The 19,216-nt window shown below is 45.6% G+C and overlaps 2 protein-coding genes and 1 pseudogene across 6 annotated transcripts; 1 reads left to right on the top strand and 2 right to left on the bottom strand.

The window, feature by feature from the left end:
* The first annotated feature begins 651 nt into the window (after nt 1-651).
* On the top strand, nt 652-4,927 carry APH1A (aph-1 homolog A, gamma-secretase subunit). 2 transcript variants are annotated; one of them, XM_079124163.1, is made up of 7 exons: nt 652-1,009; nt 1,581-1,751; nt 1,915-1,988; nt 2,223-2,345; nt 2,499-2,626; nt 3,049-3,172; nt 4,797-4,927. In XM_079124163.1, the coding sequence occupies exons 1-7, from the start codon at nt 897-899 to the stop codon at nt 4,805-4,807; spliced, it is 744 nt and encodes a 247-aa protein (XP_078980289.1). In that variant the 5' UTR covers nt 652-896; the 3' UTR covers nt 4,808-4,927. The 2 variants fall into 2 exon arrangements, with proteins under 2 accessions (XP_078980289.1, XP_078980288.1); XM_079124162.1 differs by lacking the exon at nt 4,797-4,927 and adding an exon at nt 3,507-4,302 and having other exon boundaries at nt 653-1,009.
* CA14 (carbonic anhydrase 14) lies at nt 4,601-11,879 on the bottom strand. 3 transcript variants are annotated; one of them, XM_079124306.1, is made up of 12 exons: nt 11,067-11,879; nt 10,237-10,341; nt 8,318-8,338; nt 7,234-7,413; nt 6,749-6,891; nt 6,426-6,521; nt 6,171-6,237; nt 5,839-5,996; nt 5,632-5,752; nt 5,400-5,420; nt 5,207-5,291; nt 4,601-5,081 (listed from the first exon to the last, which is right to left on the bottom strand). In XM_079124306.1, the coding sequence occupies exons 2-12, from the start codon at nt 10,289-10,291 to the stop codon at nt 5,015-5,017; spliced, it is 1,014 nt and encodes a 337-aa protein (XP_078980432.1). In that variant the 5' UTR covers nt 10,292-10,341; nt 11,067-11,879; the 3' UTR covers nt 4,601-5,014. The 3 variants fall into 3 exon arrangements, with proteins under 3 accessions (XP_078980432.1, XP_078980431.1, XP_078980433.1); XM_079124305.1 differs by lacking the exon at nt 11,067-11,879 and having other exon boundaries at nt 10,237-11,028; XM_079124307.1 differs by lacking the exons at nt 10,237-10,341; nt 11,067-11,879 and adding an exon at nt 8,914-8,962.
* A 5,018-nt stretch (nt 11,880-16,897) lies between these two features.
* LOC306653554 (interleukin enhancer-binding factor 2-like) lies at nt 16,898-18,967 on the bottom strand (annotated as a pseudogene). The gene has a single exon. The product of its transcript is annotated as an interleukin enhancer-binding factor 2-like (transcript).
* Nucleotides 18,968-19,216: the final 249 nt, after the last annotated feature.

Genomic DNA, 19,216 nt, shown 5'->3' with positions numbered 1-19,216 from the left:
CATAAAAGGAACTGAATGACTGGGGGTGGAGTAGGGGGACATGAGCCTTTTCCCTCAACCCCATTGTTCTAATTGCTTTTTAACTTCTCAATTCCTTCTAAATTTCTTTGTAACATTTCTATCCAGGCTCCTTTTGCTTCTCTCTGATTCTGTCATCACAGATGAAGACTTCATTAATTGTATACTGTATTCCATGCTTCCAATACTGGCTTGTTCAAAGAGCTCCTGCTTTTAAGTCTAACCGTCATCCTTTAAGCAGCAACTTTAGCCAATTTCCTCTTATTCAAGTAAGAACAATACCCGTCTGTATCTCCCTGTAACCCCTATCCTGTGTTCTTTGTATTTGTCTCTTGGATTCAAACAGGATCTTCCCTCTCCGAAGCCCTTCAAGAAGTAGAACTGCTACCACCCTTCCCTACAAAGTAATGAAAGGAAACCGCGGCCAAGACGCAACCGAACCCAGGTATCTGTGCCAGGACCAGGCCCAGCCCCAGCCGATTCCCTTTAACCAGCTAGATCCACTGCCAAGCGAGGTCTAGGGCTCGGAGGACCAGGAGACTACAACTCCCAGCAGGTCGTGCAGCCACGCCCACTCTCCTACAACTCCGCCTTCACCGAGTCTCCATTGGCCTTCCGGGGGTGGGGATTACATGGGAGGTGGCCATGGGGCTGCGGCCGGGGTTTTTCCCCTCTTCGGCTTCCGTAGACGGAGTCGGGCGGACCCTCTTCTGGGGTTTCAGTACCCCCCCCTTCCCCTTCCCCGGGGTCCGGGGGTGACATTGCATCGCGCCCCCGGCGGGGTCGCGTCGCCACCCCCACGCAGACTCCCCAGTTGGCGCGCTCCTCCCATTCGCCTCTCTTGGCCGGGGCTCCATCCCGCCCCCAGCTGCCCAGCCATGGGGGCTGCAGTGTTTTTCGGATGCACTTTCGTCGCCTTCGGCCCAGCCTTCGCGCTTTTCTTGATCACTGTGGCTGGGGACCCTCTTCGCGTTATCATCCTGGTTGCGGGGTGAGTAGGGGGTGGTGGAAGAGGCGTGAGAGAGTCGAAGAGATAGAAGCGGAAGGGGCTGGAGGAACTAGGGCGAGTCCGGGAGCCTGAGTTGGGGGAGATAAGAAGGAGGTGAAGGTTGGACAGGGTCGGATTCGAGGTCTGGGTGCTTTGCCCTTTCCCACAGTTGATTTCCGCCTTCCAGAGATCGAACACATTTCCTTCTTTTCGCTCCCAGCGATGTCAGAGGCAGCCCAAGGCCGAGACTCCTGAGGGGCTTTTGCTGACCTCGGCTGGCCGAGTCCGGTGTCCAAACGGAGGATCCAGGAATGGATACTTCATCCTTCGGTGCTTGCAGACTGATTCTCATCTCTCCAAAGACTCTCTAATCAGATTTATACCCCTTCCCCTGCATTCAGATTCCTACAGACTAGTTCCTTAGTGGAGACACCCACCTTATCTGGTCCCTGTCTCCCTGACCATCCAGAAGTCTAACTTCCACTTTTCATGCCGCAGCCTTGGCTGGTTCCCTTCCTTGATTTTTCTGGCTGCCCCTACCATTGCCTGTCTCATTGCCCTTGTCTTTTCTCAGGGCATTTTTCTGGCTGGTCTCCCTGCTCCTGGCCTCTGTGGTCTGGTTCATTTTGGTCCATGTGACAGATCGCTCAGATGCCCGGCTCCAGTATGGCCTCCTGATTTTTGGTGCTGCTGTCTCTGTCCTTCTACAGGAGGCCTTCCGCTTTGCCTACTACAAGCTGCTTAAGTAAGAAGATGGGGTGGTCTGGAGGGAAGAGGGGCAGAGAGTTGCATATGGGAAGTGGGGCAGCCCTTGGGTGGTGGTTTGTAAGAGGCACTAAGGGAAGACATTAGAGGGAAAGGAGCATTCCTACCTTCCCTCATGTTCTCCCTACTCTACCTCATCCCAGGAAGGCAGATGAGGGGTTAGCATCGCTGAGTGAGGACGGAAGATCTCCCATCTCCATTCGCCAGATGGCCTATGGTGAGCCAAGGGAGAGGGACCTGAGGAGGGAGTTCGATATCCCCCTCCCCTAAGGAAATCTCCAAACATCCACATGTTCTGAGTGACTTCTTGTTTCCCTTCATACCTGATTTCCAAGGAGAGGTGGTCTGGAGGGAGAGTAGGTGTGGTGAAATATAACTGGGAATGGGAGGGTGTCACTGGTAATGAGGCTATAGTGATTTCTGACATTGATGACACCCTCCCTCCCCCCAGTTTCTGGTCTCTCCTTCGGTATCATCAGTGGTGTCTTCTCTGTTATCAATATTTTGGCCGATGCACTTGGGCCAGGTGTGGTTGGGATCCATGGAGACTCACCCTATTACTTCCTGACTTCAGGTAAGGCTCACTTCTACTCCTACCTTCATGTCCCTTTTATTCCTGGCCCTGATCTGATATATTGGCCTTCCCTGGGAGACTTCTTTGGCTCCACATCTCAGGAGGCTGGGAGTAGATCAGGGATGTATCTCATCCCCATCTTCCTCCCTGCAGCCTTTCTGACAGCTGCCATTATCCTGCTCCATACCTTTTGGGGAGTTGTGTTCTTTGATGCCTGTGAGAGGAGACGATACTGGGCTTTGGGCCTGGTGGTTGGGAGTCACCTACTGACATCGGGACTGGTGAGTTGGTGATAGAGGCCTGAGTTAGGGAGAAAAGCATTTAATGGCAAATGGGTCAGGGGTATGTGTCCTCTCTTAAAATTTTTTATTTACTGTGGGCAGAGGCAGAAAGGTGAGTCTCTACAGGTTTGTTATCTCAGCACCAGTTATGTCACCTGTTCTGGGATGCTCTTGGGAGGAGTTTGAATGGATTAGGCAAACTATAATGCAGAGGGCCTGAGACGAGCAACAGTGGTCATAACCTTTGAGGGAGTTGAAAATCAAAAGTCCCTTTAACCACAAGATGTTGGTGTTCTGAAGGGAAAGACTGGGGAATTTGAGTAAGATATCTGGGGGAGGTTTTGGTCAGAGGCACAAAAAGTATATAGGGATTAGGTAGAGAAAGAATCTAACTTCTTTTCTACTCTTACCCCCATTCTCAGACATTTCTGAACCCCTGGTATGAGGCCAGCTTGCTGCCCATCTATGCAGTCACTGTTTCCATGGGGCTCTGGGCCTTCATCACAGCAGGAGGGTCCCTCCGAAGTATCCAGCGCAGCCTCTCGTGTAAGGACTGACTACCTGGAATGATCGCCTGACAGATCCCACCTGCCTGTCCACTGCCCATGACTGAACCCAGCCCCAGCCCGGGTCCATTGCCCACATTCTCTGTCTCTTCGTTGGTCTATCCCAACAACCTTCAGGGTTTTGCTTTGTCCATTTGTGACCTTTAGTCTCTAAGCTTTACCAGGAGCAGCCTGGGTTCAGCCAGTCAGTGACTGGTGGGTTTGAATCTGCACTTATCCCCACCACCTGGGGACCCCCTTATTGTCCAGGAATCCCTGTGTGTCAGTGCTCTGCTCTCACCCTGCCCATGACTCACCCCCCTTCCCCTCTGCAGGCCGACGGCAGGAGGACAGTCGGGTGATGGTGTATTCTGCCCTGCGCATCCCACCCGAGGACTGAGGGAACCTGGGGGGGGACCCCTGGGCCTGGGGTGCCCTCCTGATCTCCTCGCCCTGTATTTCTCCATCTCCAGTTCTGAACAGTGCAGGTTGCCAAGAAAAGGGACCTAGTTTAGCCTTTGCCCTGGAGATGAAATGGATGGAGGCTCAAGGGTAGATGATCTCTGAGTTTTCCAGTACCCCTTCCCCAGATTGGACTTCTTGGTCTTTTTCTCAGGTCTGAAGGGAACCATTTTTGGTGTGATAAAGACCCTAAACTGCTTTTTATTTTTATTTTTTAAGTTGGGGGAGGGAGGAGGTATGTTGGAACTCTTCTAACCTCCTTGGGCTATATTTTCCCTCCTCAAATTGTTCCTTATGGCTGGGCTCATTTCTGTCCCCTTTTCCCTTGGTCCCAGGCCCTGGGGGAAAGGAAGGAGAAGTGCATGTTTGGGAACTGGTATTACTGGAACTAATGGTTTTAACCTTAACCACCAGCATCCCTCCTCTCCCCAAGGTGAAGTGGAGGGTGCTGTGGTGAGCTGACCCACTCCAGAGCTGCAGAGCCACTGGAGGAATCAGACTACCATGACATCGCAGGGAAGGAGGGCGGATTTTTTCTAGTTTTTAATTGGGGTATGGGATGGGTGGGGAGGTTTTCTATAAACTGTATCATTTTCTGCTAAGGGTGGAGTGTCCCATCCTTTTAATCAAGGTGATTGTGATTTTTGACTAATAAAAAGGACTTTATAATTGTGGGGGAACTTGACTTTTAAGGGAGGGGATGATATATTAATTGAGATTTCTGCCCTCCCATGCCTCTTGTCCAGTCTCCTTGCTGACCTGGCAACCACTGATCTCCAAGCATAGCTTTGGTGCAAAGACAGAAATCTGAGCTGGTGGTGTAACATGTTGGAAACTTTGGATGTCCCCTCCTTGGGGTGGGATAAAAGGAGTTAATCACCCAGGCTTCTTTTTCTATGTCCTTTGCCTATCTCTACCACCTGAGGAACTCTCCCATTCTCAAGAACCCCAAAGGATAGGCCAGAACTAAGGTCAGAAGCTTTAATTTCCAATTATATTGAGCAAAAAAATATAATAACCCCAGCAAAAGCCCTTTTTCCTTGGGGAAGATTCCGTAATACATCTAGGGGAAGGGACATAAAGGTGAGGGGTGAGGGGTTTGGGGGGACATCTTCAACTTTACCTACAACTAAACATAGTTTGCCCTCTGTGTTAATACACAGGGATCTCCTGATCTCCTACATGTTTTGAGAGGCCGAAGGCTCTGCTGTTCTTCCTTGAATGAGAATCTGCGTCCTTACCTCTGTGTGAGAGATGTCCAGGAAATGCGGGGTGTCTGCCTACAACTCCTAGTAGTACTTTCTGTTCAACCCCTGTACCCCACTTTAGAGGTTCTCTGACAGACACAAAGGGAAGGCATCCATGATGTCTAAGAGGGAGTTTATGCCTCCGTGGTGGCTCGTGCTGAGGTGAAGACCACACTCTTACGGTTTCCCAGCCTCTTCTTCCTAGAAGGGGGAATAATGGTTCATGGGAGTGACTAGTGTCCTCAGTGAAGCAAATTAGAGGCGAAATATGAGAACGCTTTTTAATATAAAAGAAAGGACTGCAGAAATGGAAAGTAGGACCTCACCGAATCTTTCTAACGATGAAGTAAACAACTAGCAGAAGGCAGAGACAACCAATCAAGATTCCCACACCTAAACTCAGCATTTCACCTGGGGGAAATAAAAATGGAAGGTGTCAGCCTAGGACTAACATTGAACTTTCCCCCCACTTGCTGACAGTCCCTCCTGTCCCTTAATTCCTGGGTAGGGCTGTCTTACCTGTGGTATACAAGGATCCCACTGTAGAGGAAGAAAACCTGGGTCAGTGGGGCTTCAGATCCCATCCCAGTTGGAAGTTGCCCACTGCTTTTATGCCTGGGAAAATCAACTGGGCACCAGGGTTGGGGATGGTTCCCAGTCCAAGTAAGTAGTAGAAACCCCTTCCCCTCTTAGCCTTTTCCTTCTCAGGGGCTCCCTGGTTTCCCATCTCATCTGAGCCTTGGAAAGTCACCTTGGGTGAATGAAGCAAAGATAGTCCGCTGATTGAGAGGCTGGGGGGCTCTATAGTTCTGTATGAGGGGCTCAGAGGGCTCCTCTTCTGTGGAGAACAATGTCTCCTGAAGCTTTTCCAGCTGAGAAGAGTGGGAGAAGTCACTTTGGGGCTGGGAAAGGGTCTGAAATTATAACAAGTTTCTTCCTTCACCTCTCCAAGACTTACCTGTCCCATTGAAATCTGGGCTCTTCTATTGAAGACTGTCCAGAGCACACTTTGATAGCAGGGAGGAGTTGTGAGTGAGCCATTGTAACGAAAGAATTGTTCCAGCTGTGGGGGGAGCAGCTCTTGCACATTGAAGGGAGGTACTAAAGTCTTCTGATCTGGGGAGAACAGACAAGTTCATCTTCTTGCTGTACCCTAACTTACCTAGACAGGGTTCCCCAAAGCAAAACCCACAGACAGGCCTTAACTTTGCCATCTCCAAAAGCCTCTTAGGTTGTTTTTTGAGTTTCCCTAAAATCTAATCTCGCTATGTATAGATTTTTAGGTCTCACCTTTATGTTTTATTTCATGCAAATGACTCAGAATGTGTTCATAAGCTGGATTCTCAGTCTCACCCACCTGGAAGGGGAGGAAAAGGAGAGAGTGTGGAATGAGTCCACATTGGGAGTAAGACATTTATGTACAGAATCAGGGTATACAGGTCAGGGTGCATTGTTGCCTGTGATTAGGAGGGAGGCCAGCAATGGGATGGGCCTAAGGGATGCAGAGGAAATAGAAAGAGCTGGGCGGGATTGGGGACCACTGACCTCAATTAGGATGCCTAATACAGCCAGCCCCTGAGGCCTCTGGGCAGCCTCACTTAAGCTGCCATAGGAATCAGAGTCATAATGTACCATGTGGAGCTGAGGGAAGGGAGAGGGAATTCAATCATTTAATGTTTCTTCACCCCTTTTCCAAGGCTTTGACCCTAGCCACTGCTACAATCCCCATCATGCTCTAAATCTGTCCCCCAAAGCTTGGCCTTTATTCCCCCAGCATGGCTTTTCCCAGTGTCCAGATTCTTTCCCCAGAGCCAGTTGTCCCTGTGTCATCCCTTGTGTCCTAGTCCAAGCTCTTTGTTCTCTGATACCTCTGCAACTGTGGCTTCACTGTTGATCTGGTGCTCTGACCCCCCTGGGGATCCTTTCTGACCCCAGTGCAGGTGCAGCTGGGCAGCTACGTATTTTCGGGGCAGTCCACCCAGATACAGAGTTGGGGGTAGAGAGAGTTGCACTGTGAGGAAAAGAGCAAACTAGAGTTGGTGGAGGAACATAGGTCATTTCCACCCATAGTTGCCACTTCTTGGGAGATAATTCCTCCCAAAGACCAATGCTTTTCTAGCACAGCTCCCCTATTCTCAATGATGTTCAAGTTAGTGTTATGAACACTAATCTACCCATCAGGCTTGATCAGAGGCATTTAGTTCCCACCTTGATTACAGGAGCCCAATCCCCATTCTCATATCTTAGTTCATGGATGGAGCTTTCTGAAAACTCATGTTATGAAAATCTTTCCTTCCCTTGGCCGCTAAGATTTGAACTGGAGATTTGAACTCCTTGGAGCCTGGGCTTTTACCTGTGTGGCCGTTGTTGTGCAAGTCCAAAGGCTCAGTACCAGGCTGATCATATCCGTGGGGCTGCAGAGCAGGCAACTCGGAGTCAAATGTCACACTGTCTGTCTGGATATCGATGGGGGACTGGGCATTGCTTCCACACTCAGGGTAAGAGGCTGGCCAATGGTCCTGACCATGTGGGCCTGGTGGGGGTTACCAAAGACATTTGTCCTGCCCTCCAGCCCCAGCCACCCTTCAACACCCCTGCTAAGTTATCCATCTGTGTGTAGGTAGAAATGCACTTCCCCCATCCAGGCATGGGCGAGGTAGGAGTCCGCACTGGACTCTCTGCTGCAGTTTCCCTTGTCAACCCAGAGGCAGGGATGATTCCCCAATTACTTTGGTAAATGTGGAGTGGTATCTCTTACCTGTACTTTGAGGACAGGAAAGCTGAATAAGGGGAAGAGGAAATGGATAGAAAGCCTGAATGTCCAGAGAGGTTGAATTAGGGAGTAGGAATGATAAAATGAGGGAAAATAAATGATCCTAAGAGAGAGAAGGTCTTCTTGGGGTGCTCTATCAAGTGGTCTTGGAATTCAGTCATTTCTTGCTCTCACACTGGAATTTGCATTGAGACTGGAGTTCTATTAAGTCATTAATCGAAAGTTCAGAGGGATAGAGTTCCACCTCCCCTAGGATCACAAACTATCCTGCTAGCTCTTCCTCACCCCTCATCTCAAGCTCTGTCCCAGTTGCAAAAGCAGGTTGGGGGTAGGACTTGAGAAAAATGAAGAGAGTCAAGAAAATAGCAGCTAATCTCAGAGATCCTCTCCCTGCCCAGTTTTCTTTCCACTCCAACTCCCTCACTCCCACATGGATTTATTGAGGACTCAATTGGCTTTTATGCTGAATCATGAGGTGTGGGATTTAATGATTAGATCAGGGTCTACGAGTCATATATGCACAACCCAGGGCAAGGGGAGATGGGGAAGGCATTAGGGTGCAAAGCTAAAGGAAACTCCGCCCCACCACAGGATAAGTCTTCCTGCCAGGTAAGGAGGTCCCAATATGAAAAGGGTGTTGACAGTCCTGGAGTTTTGCTCTCACCTTTGTATGTCCAATGGTGACCTGCAAGACAGAGTAATTTGGGTTATAGTCAGTGCAGTCTGGGGCAGGGCCCTGGCCCTCCCCTCCCAGGGGCCCTTTGTACTGCTTCCCCTCCCCCTCTGCTCTCTCCTCCTACCACTGCACTTCCCAAAGGAAGCCCTGAAACCGGACACCTCAGCGGAAAGGTCGGGGGGCCTATTTAAAATCACAGCCAGGCTCTGCTGGTGCTTGCTGAGTAAAGGGGTAAGAGGAATGAAAAGAGATAAAGCCTGGAGACTAAAATTAACTTGGATCTAAATGTGCAGCCGGCCCAACCCTTACTCTTTTCTCCAGCCTGGGCCAAGTCAATCTAACACTTAAGATTGGGGTGGGGTGAGGTAAGAATATGGGCAAAGAGTTTGGAGGAAAGGGACCAGAAAGAGGAGAAAGGAAAGAATTATGTATGTGTGCTGGGGGGTGGGGACTGCTACTGAGAGCAGAAGGGAGAATTATTATTTTGCCTTGAAGCATTGCATAAAGGAAGGCACTGATCTATAAATTAATTTTGCAAGTCTTCCTTTCTGATCCCACTAGCTCTAGAGGAATCTCCCCATTACCTGGAACCTCTCCTTCCCAAGATCCTTGATGCATCTGGAGGGGTGGGAGTCAGGGCAGGGTCTACTCTAGGTTGAGGGTGGTGGGTGGGCATAGGCAGCCAGGCTGGCAGGGACAGGATGAAAGTGAAGCATTGTGTGTAAAAAGGAGAGCTGCCAGCTGGGTCACATGCCAGGCTCTCGTGCAGTCCTGTCTCTGGCTGAAAGACTGGGGTCTGCCGGTATAGCCCCCACACAGGGCCTGACTGCTTCAAGGGGAAGAGGCAGGCCTTGTAGATTTTTGCTGCAATATTAAAATGGCCAGAAACACTGGAGAAAACCCTACGTTCTTTTTCCTCTCTATTATTCCCTTAAATTTCCCCAACTTGTAAGATGTCTTGGATTTCAGCATGGTCTATTCCACTGGCCCATCCCTCAGCTCAGACAACTCTAAAAAGCTACCCAAGGAACAGCTGGAGGCAACCTCTTATTTACCAGCTCTGTGGGCTACTCCAACAAATGGAATCCCCTTGTTCCCTGGAGGTGCCCGTTTCCTCCCATCAAATCCTCAACACAGTGATTGGATATCCCTTCCTCTTCTTTCCCTATTATTTCCTTTCTCCTTATATGAAATTTTGGCTCAGTCTGTTCTGTTATCCTCTTGCATTCTTCTGACCTCTAGGCAGTTCCTTTGCCTTGTTCTAAGAAGCCTTTGTTACACACCTACTATGTGCTAGGCATGAGAGACAAAAAAAGAGGTGTAGGGCTCCTGGGGACATCTCTGGAGCTCCTCAGTTCTCCCAAGAATGCCTCATCTCCTGGAAGTTCCTGAAAATCCACTTTAAACTATAAAGGTCCAAACAAATATTGACTATTACTGCTAGTACTCTCAGAGGAAAAGTAGGAAGTTAATCTCTCCATAGACTCAAGAGAGGACCTCAGGTATGAGGTGATCAGGCTATCAGTTGGAGATCAGGGTCTGGCAGGCCATGTTAGATATGTCCCCCATCTCAGTTCCCTAATTGGCAGAGTTTATAAAGAAGCTCCCAGGGTGGCCTGGAATGAGGACAGTGGGGAAAGAGCTCTGCAGAACTGCAAAGAAATTCCTGAACTTGTCCGTATTCAGACCTTGCCCCTGGCTACTTCTCCCCTATCCCCAATATCAGCTAAGCTGAAGAGGGAAAGGAAAAAGAAAGGGAATAGTTTGTGCCATATGCTTTTCCCCCACCCCTGTGCCTATTGTTCCAGCCCCTAGGCTTCCTTTTACCTCTCTTTCCCCCACTGAGCACACATGGTGACATGTGGACATCAGCCCAGACCAACACACAGACATCCAGTTGTACCTACCCCCATCTGCAGCCAGGATCCAAATCACCTCTAGCAGGAGGGCGAAGAACAACATGGTATCCCAAGGAAGGGGCACAGGGAACCAGGAGTTTGGGGACTAGAGGACTAGGACAGACTGAAAGAGGGAGAGGCGGGAAAGAAGAGTTCTGGCGATGAGTATATTTATCTCTTTTTCTCTTGCTGTCTCTGTCTGTGAATTTCCAGGGAATTTGATTTTCATTGGGGTACCGTGACTTTCTGTGTCCCAGGAAAAATCTCTTGCTGCCTCTCCCTGCCCTCTATCTCTTTCTGAAGTCTCCACTCCACTTGCTGGCCAGCGGCTTCACAATTGCCTCTCGCTTTTAAGGTGGCTCTGGACTGATGTATGTGTGTGTGTGGGGGGGGTGCCTTGGATTGCTGGCGGGCAGCTCCTTAAATAGCCAATTAGGCATGCAGGATGGCCCCGCTCAGAGCCAGAGCGCGCGTTTCACCGGAGCCCTGGCCCTGGCTCAGGAGCCCAGCTGGGTGAGCTCTTCTTTCCTCTGCTGTTCACAGATACTGCTCAGATGGGTATCCCCTGGAGCAGACAGGAGGAAGAAAGGGGGGCTTTGGGGCCCAATCCAGCCACCTCAAGAGGACACTATGTTCTCATTCGCCTGCCCTGCTCCCCTGAGGAGTAGCACCCTGGGTGGTATGGGGCAGCCGGTGGGGGCCCCTAATTCCCAATGCCCTGCTGTGTCTGAGCTGCCCCGGAATAGGAGTCCGGAGTTAAGGAAGAAGAGGACAAGAAGGAGCTGAGGACTTAGGGTTCAGGTGGGGTAATAGGGGGTGGGAAGTCAAAGTCTAAAAACCTGGGTTGTGGAGAATAAGAGAAGACCAGGAGAACTTGTCTTGAGCGCTGTCTTTTTTCCTGTTCCTGACACCACCCCCTTCCCATGGTGAGGCCTGGGTCCACGTGCCTGTGTAGCCTGGGGGGGGGTGGTGGTTTTGTTTGCTGTATAAAGCCCATTTGTGTGCCCAGTGGGGGAGGGGTGCCACAGCACCATGGAGAGACAGCAGCTCTAACTGCCAGACCCAGCCACCTCCCTCCCCAGGGAGCCCAGATCTAGGGCGGCTTTTGTCACTGAAGAGGACACTGACCCTTAACAGGCCTGGGCTGGAGGGAGATGGGGAGACCGTAGAAATAATCACTATCACAGAAAAAGGTGGGCTCCAGAGAAAAAGAAGGGAGAGACCAGAGAGTCTATGTGATTCCAGATAGAAGAGGGGCCCAGGGTCTTCCTTCCTGCCCCAGAGGGGTTGAGGCAGGACAATGGAACTGAGTAAAACCTGCCACCATGGAGCTGGGCCAGTGGAGCATGGAGGCGGCGCGTCTCAGGAATGTGGGCTGCTGTGTGCTCCCCCACAGGACTGGAAATCCCGATCGGAATGTACATCCTAAATCCCTCATTAGGGCATGTGAAAACCCACAGATAATTTCAAACTAGACACCGATAATTTCAAGCTCTTTCTCCTCCGTACCCTTCACCAGAGTCACTAGCCTGAAGGATGCACCCATTTGAGCTCCCTCTGTCCTCTTTGCTCCTTCTGAGTAGCAATAAATAGCCAAAACAAAGGGAGCAGAAGCTAAATAAGGGAGCAGGATAAAAGCCAAATGAACAGAATAATGCATGTGCTGGATCATCAGCTCCTGCAGACAGGCACTAGCTGCGCCTTTCTGTCCCCTGTGATTGATCTGCTAAACAGAGCCATTTTTCAGATGTCATTTCCTTTTTTATTTTCTCATCACCCTCTGAAATTATTTTTCCCTTACAGAAAAGTTTTCTGTTTTGAAGTTTCCCCAAAGACCCATCCATCCATCCATCTCATCTATAAAGAATAAAAAAGTGTAAATTAGATTTCTTTGGAATCAGAGTGGTTAATACAGAGGAACTGCAACAACAAAAGAACAGAGATATCTTTCATATGGTAGGAAAGAAGAGGTCTGTCTGCAAAGAATGACCTCTGCCAGGACAGAGTTCCCCTGGAGCCTCTGTGACTGAGAGTCAGTTTCCCAAGGCAGGTAGCATATCTTGACAGGCGCCACCTCCTGGCTAATATATGAATTTTTAAAATTTAAAATGTTTCGGGTGTAATTTCTTCTGGGAAGAATTTCAGGGCTAGTGGGCTTTTTTGTCTATAAAATGGAACATTGTTTCACAAAGATGTCTTATCAACACTTTCCACTCCTGAGTGAGCAGCCCTTCTAGGTGCTCATGCTCCCAAACAGACAACTGCCCTGGTTTCTAGGAGAGAGGGAGAAAAGAGGTAAGCATTGTCTTGATGTTTAGGTTTACTGTGAATACATCTGTTGTTTTCTAGACTTGCTGTTATGGAGTAGGTGTCAAGATAACCCTAATTATTATTTTTTAAATGACAGTTTCTACTCAAACTCTGACATCTTTGTCATCCTTAGTGCTGACTTCTCCCTTTTCAAGTTCTTTTCTTATCCTGGGGGTGGCTAAACGACTAAAACCAAGGCATTCCACTGTCTTCTGGCGCCATCTCCTGTCCTTGCAAATGCAGTGACATGTGAATGTCAGAATCAAAAGTGTTCAGGTGTGGTGACTTTCTTGTTTGTCTTTTCTTAAAAGGTCTTAAGCTAGATATTTAAACTCACTAATCTAAAATATTACAGAAACCCATTAAGTGCTCTGAGTTTGTGTGGTGGAGTATATGAGAGTAAAGTAAAGGAGGAGGCAGATTTTTAAGAACCCCGAACCAAGAATGGTTACACCAGAACTTATGCAAGCAGTACAAGTGGTAACTAATTGCTGAGAAAAAAGAATCAATGAGGAGACAGAATTAGATTTTCTAGAAAAGCAAATAACATTGTGCAATGAGGTAATGTAGACCAGAGATTCTAATTTGATAGGTAATCACATTTAGTATTATATATTTATCGTTTAACACTTGAGTACTACAGCCCCTTAAGAAAACACAAAATTGTTCAAGAATTAATGTCAAAGTAATCAAGGGAGGAAGGTGGTCAGAATTCTTTAGATTTTTTTTTTTTCAGTTTTCCAGATCACATTGCATAACAGTTGCAGTATGAGAATCTTGTAGGCAGAGGATAAGTAAAAGTACATGATCTGGCCAGGTGAGGTGGTGCACACCTGTAGTCCCAGTGGTTCAGAAGTCTGAGGCAGGAGGATCTCCAGTTCAAAGCCAACCTCAGCTATTTAATGAGGCCCAAAGTTACTCAGGGAGACCCTATCTCTAAATACAATATAAAAAAGAGCTGGGGACTATGGCTTAGTGGTTAAGCACTTCTGGATTCAATTCCTGGTCTGAAGTAATGCAACATATTTAATTATATGCCATATGTTGATCCCATGCACAAAACACTGTCTGGTACATAGATACTTGTTGATTGAATGAGTTAATCTAGTCATTGGAACATTGATTTACTTTCTTCCCACGTCTATTATTTCATAGAATTTTAGACCAGAATGTCCCTCAGGCTTTATTCCAATCTCTTTGTTATGCCCTCTAGAGAGTGAGTTTTGAGGGACTCAGGGATTTAGTTGTGGTTGGTCATATAGTTGCTAGGCTAAACCAGAAGAAGGACACAGTCACCAGTGAGCTTTCTCCTGCAGCATTGGTTGTCAAAAGTTAGTGTGCATTGGAACCACCTGGAAAGCTTATTATAATCCAGATTTTTGGACCTCACCTCCAAAGTTTCTGATTCTGTAGGTCTGGAGTATGTCCAGAGATTCATGTTTCTAGTAGGGACCCAAATGATGCTGATGCTGGTTTGGACCAGGTGATGTTGATGCTGATGTTGCAGGACCACACCACACCAATCAGAGAAGAGGTAGTGAGCTTGCCATTCTTTTTAGGGATCCCAGCCATTGCTAATCAATTTTCGCAGTCACAATTTTTCCTAAGTTTAACAATTGCTTGACTAATTTACTAACACATATTAAGGACTTCTAGGTTCTCAATTTCATGTCATGACCTAGAAATACAAAAACGAATAAAACATAATCCCTTCCCTCAAGAACTTCACAATCTCTCAGGGATACAGTTACCTTATCCAAGTACTAGAATACAATGGTGAGAAGTTCTAAATAGTGGTGAAGCTAAGTGTTATGGGAACCAAGTGAGAGTGGGGAATAATTAGCAGTGATATTATTTTATCTATCAGCAGTTCTTCTGTGGGATGGGGACATAGCTGTTGTTTTTTAACCTGGTCCGACTATTATGCGTAAGAACATAAAGATTACTATTTCGAGCAGGCAGACCTATGCTTCATTGTCTCTGAAAGTGACACCAAAGAACAAGCTATGTTAAAGCAGATCCTCCTCAATGTATTTAGTAAACTACTTCCCCTGGAAGGAGGGAAGGAAAAGATTGCCATGGTACATTGGAATTGTGATTATTTTTCCATCTGCTTGGTGTCTATCTCATTTTCCCTGTCTTCTTCCCTTCCTTCTTATTGTCTATCATTCATCTAACTCAAATGAAGGGTATGTACCAATCCAAGCAAAAAGGATTTAACATTTCTACTCTTCAATTGTGAGAAAATTCCACAAATTAGGAAATTTTTTTGATTGGTTTTGAAGGAATTATTATATCTGAATCTCTATAGGAATAGTAATCAGAGAATAATAACAAAATCTGGGGGCAATGGGCAGCTTATTACCACTTTAAATCACCCTCCAAGTCAGAACTCTGTTCTCAGATCAGATTGTGACAAATTATTTAAATTTACTTTTTTAATTTTTAAAAGTATGCTATATTTTGTTAAATTTCTTGAAAGCTTATGGAAAGAGAGTTTGTTGTGTTTTCAGTGACATCCTATTTGTCCCTCAAAATAGTTCTCTCCTTTCTACCTTTTTTTTTTTTTTCTGTGCTGGGGATTGAATTTAAGGTTTGGCATATGCAAAGCAAGTGTTTTACCATTTCAAGTTATATCCCCAGCCCTATCCTCTTTTTAGAAGAATGTGAATCTTGAAAGGTAAAGTGACACACACACACACACACACAGAGTTTCCTTTTTTTTTTCCCTCCCCTCTGAGGGCCTGGGGATTCAACCCAAGGCCCTTGCACATGCTAGGCAAGCGCTTTCCAATAGGAGCTATTTCTTCAGCTCCCAATCAGGCTCTTTTTGACACCTTACTCAAAACATATGAGGGGGCTTAGGTTGTGGTTCAGTGGTAGAGTGCTTGCCTAGCATGGGTGAGGCACTAGGTTTGATCCTCAGCACCACATACAAATAAATGAAATAAAGGTATTGTGTCCACCTACAACTAAAAAATTTAAAAATAAATAAATAAAATAAAGTTATATATAAAAAAAAGCATATTAGGATAATTAAGTAAACCAAAAACCTTTAAGTCAATAGAGGGCAATTCCAACTGGCTGCTATTGTCTCAGTTAATTCTCTGTAGTTTTGGGAAGGAATTCTCTCGGAAGGAAACCCAAATATAAAAACCAAGAATATTTTTAAACTTAAATTCATTTCTAAGGTAACACCTTCAAAATAAAATGTGGTTATTAATGAGATCATAGATCCATGATTCTCTCCATTTTTCTACCATCCAACGTGCTTGTTATTTCACATATCTACATCTTTTACTTAAGTGGCACTATCACAGATTGGTTATAAATCCCTGCACATTGGAAAGAATTGACTTTTTTTGCTCCTTTTTTTGGTTTTTTTTTTCTTTTGTTCTTTCTTCTTCTTCTTCTTTTTTTTTTTTTAATGTGTGCATGCTGGAAATTGAAGTTAGAGCCTTGTGTAGGCTAGGCAAGTGCTCTATCACTGATCTCTATCCCCAGCCTCATTGATCTTTAAAAAAAAAAAAATAGGTACTTGGAGTTGGTTTTAGAATGGTAGAGAACATCTGATCTTAGTAATGACTTGTTACTTTCCCTCTCAGTTATTTTCTTTCTTTTTTTTTTTTTTTCTTGCAGTATTGGGGATTGAACCCAGGGTGCTCTACCATTGTGCTACATCCCAACCTTTTTTTTTTCAGTTTTCATTTTGAGACAGGATCTTATCAAGTTGCTGAGGCTGGCCTTGAACTTGGGATCCTCCTGCCTCAGGCTTCCAGGTAGCTAGGATTATAAGCATACCTTACCTTGCCCAGCACAAACATTTTTCCTATGAAGATATAAAGCTACATATAAATTAATATATTTTGGACATATGTATAATATATTCATATATATCCATATATATCCATATTATATATATGGATATATACTATCCATGTTATATATCCATACATTATATGTATATATATATTGTTTTACAAAAAATGGGACCATACTATATGTATGATTTGTGAAAGTTCTGTCAATAAATCTATATCCATGTTATCTTTAGTGACTGCATAGTATTGTATTGAAGTAAATGTGTTTTGGTGTGCTATGGATTAAACCCAGGGCCTTACACATGCTATGCACATGCTCAGCCACTAAGCTACACCCCCAGCCCCAATCTAATGTATTTAACTAATCCTCAGCACTTGGTTTTTACCTATAAGAAACAATATTTGGTTAGAATATTCTTGTTCATATATATTTATACATTAGCCTAAATGTTTCCTAGAAGTAGAATTGCAAATGAGTATTCTTAAAAAACTTTTTACTCTGAAAAATTTCAAACTTTTAAAAAAGTTTGTATACCAAGGTCTATGTATGTATAATTTACATACAGAAAATCACCCTTTTTGGTGTTCAGTTCTGAGTTTTGACAAATACACATAGTTGTATAATTACCACTGTAATCAAGATATGGAACAGTTCCATCTCATTGCCCCTACCATAATTCCCTTGTGTTCCTTTGTAGTTAACGTCTCTTCCCACATTTACACCCTTTGGTAACTACTGATTTGTTTTCTGACCCTATAATTTTGCCTTTCTCAGCATGTCTTACATATAAAATTATATAGTAGTAGCCTTTTCACTCTGGTTTCTTACACTTAGCATTCATTCATGATGTTGTATATCAGGAATCCGCCCTATTTTGTTGCTGAGTTTCTGTTGTGTAGATGTACCACAGTTTTTTGTTTGTTTGTTTGTTTTTTATCCATTTATCAGTTGAAGAACACGTGGATATACTTTCTAGTTTTTGGTAACCATGAATAAAACCTATATAAACATTTGAGTACAGGTCTTTGGACACATTTTTTTGGTTCTGGAGTAAGTACCTAGTGCAGGATTATATGGTAAGGGTAGGTTTAACTTTTTTTTTTTTTCCTAGTAGGAAGTACTTTAATGGTTTTTCTTAGGAAAAAAAAAATGTCCAGACACCTAACAGTTCACAATATTTCAACAACAAAGTAATGGTTGAGTAGGGTTTTTAGGAGTTGGAGATTCCGGAGTATGAGGAAGAAATGTTGGTATCCTGCTTCATTATAGATGGATGGCATAGGTTTATAAATGCGAGATTTTGGGCTGTTAAGCCAGTATCAAAACCAGTGGAATGATACATCTTTTTTGTATAGTTTCTCCTGTCTTCTCTATTCCACAGAAATGCACCATACAAAGCCTAGTAGCAGCTAGCTTAGGATCTAGTCTTCCCCTTGAATAGGAAAAGGAGTGAAGGGAAGGTCACTCCTGAGTTTCCATGCTTTCCTCTTCCTCTCCTTGAGGTGGTTCTTCTGTATTCTCCTCCTCTTCCTCTCCTTCCTTCTTCTCAGGTGGCTTCTCATAAGTTTTTTCTAAAGGTGTCACTATCACTCAATCCCAGGTAGATATTTCAGAAGCAAGATAGCTGGCACCTCCTCCTGGCAAAGGATCTTCCTAAAGCCACCATGTGAGAGGATTTAAACCAGAGTCTGAGTTGTGTAGCAGACCATAGCCTGCTGTTCCAGGGTCACAACCGTGTATACTCTGAAGTTGCCACTCTCACAGGGGTCAGTGATGCCCAATGATCCTGGAAGGAACAGTCCTTCAGCCAGAATCTGCAAGCAATGCCTATATGCAACATTTAGGGCCAAAGGTTGTCTGATGGGGTTATTCATCACAGCATAGTGCCCAACTAGGTCAAGGATCCAGGGTGTGAGGGGCTCAAAGCCAAAAAAACAAATCTTCAGCAGTCTGATGAGAACTTTAACTGTGGACTGAGAAGCATTTTCCTCAAACCAGCGGGTATGGCTGCTAAGGCACGCTGCAACACCTTGATATCCAAATGGAGTTCTGGGTTCAGTTTTCAGAGACTGGGTGTCACTGTCCTAATGAGAATCTTCACTGAGGCATTAGAAGAACTGATTTCAAAACCAGTTTCATTGGTCAGCATGGTCAAAACTTCAGATGGATCCTGTGCTCCTAAACTTTCTAAGACTTTGTGCCCCAGGGCAGCAACAGCTTCCAGTTTTGGCAAAATCTTTAGTGTTACTACCAGGTCAGCTACGTTGTGTCCTGTAGTCATTGTTCCCTTTTTATATAATCCTACTTGTTGGACTTCTTCAATTTGCACTTTAAATGTCCCTGGAGCCAAAATAAAATTGTCAATCACATTGTTTATTTTTGTCGCCTGAGAAAGGATTGAGGCCTGTTCAGCAGAATTGGGAGCAAGGTCCTGATTCCTCTTCAGCAAGGCTTCACTGAAGGTGCTGGCTTGACCCGAGAGAAGGCCATTTCACACAAATAGAAATCAAATTGGATGGATATGTGGCACAAAGGGCCTGAACCCTCCTCCTGGACCTCCTCTGAAACCAAAGTGCCCACCACGACCATGGCACCATTAATCCTGAACAATGGAGGCTACACCAACTGCCCCTTTCCTCTGAGGTGCAGGTAACTGGAGAGACTGGGTAGGTTTAATTTTATAAGGAACTGCCAAGCTGTTTGCCATAGTGGTGGTACTGTTTTTCATTTCCACTAGCAATGTATAAGAGTTCTGGTTGCTCCTCATACTAGCCAGAACTTGATATTGTCAGTTTAGGAAAATGGAAAGGAAAAAAAGTCATTCTTTTTTTTTTTTTTTTTTTTTTTGGTGGACCTT

This window comes from Sciurus vulgaris, assembly GCF_902686455.1.
Source record: "Sciurus vulgaris genome assembly, chromosome: 1".
In the NCBI taxonomy this organism is placed as follows: Eukaryota; Metazoa; Chordata; class Mammalia; order Rodentia; family Sciuridae; genus Sciurus; species Sciurus vulgaris.
The sequence above is the reverse complement of the archived record's forward strand: the minus strand, read 5'-3'. Positions and strand labels throughout refer to the sequence as shown.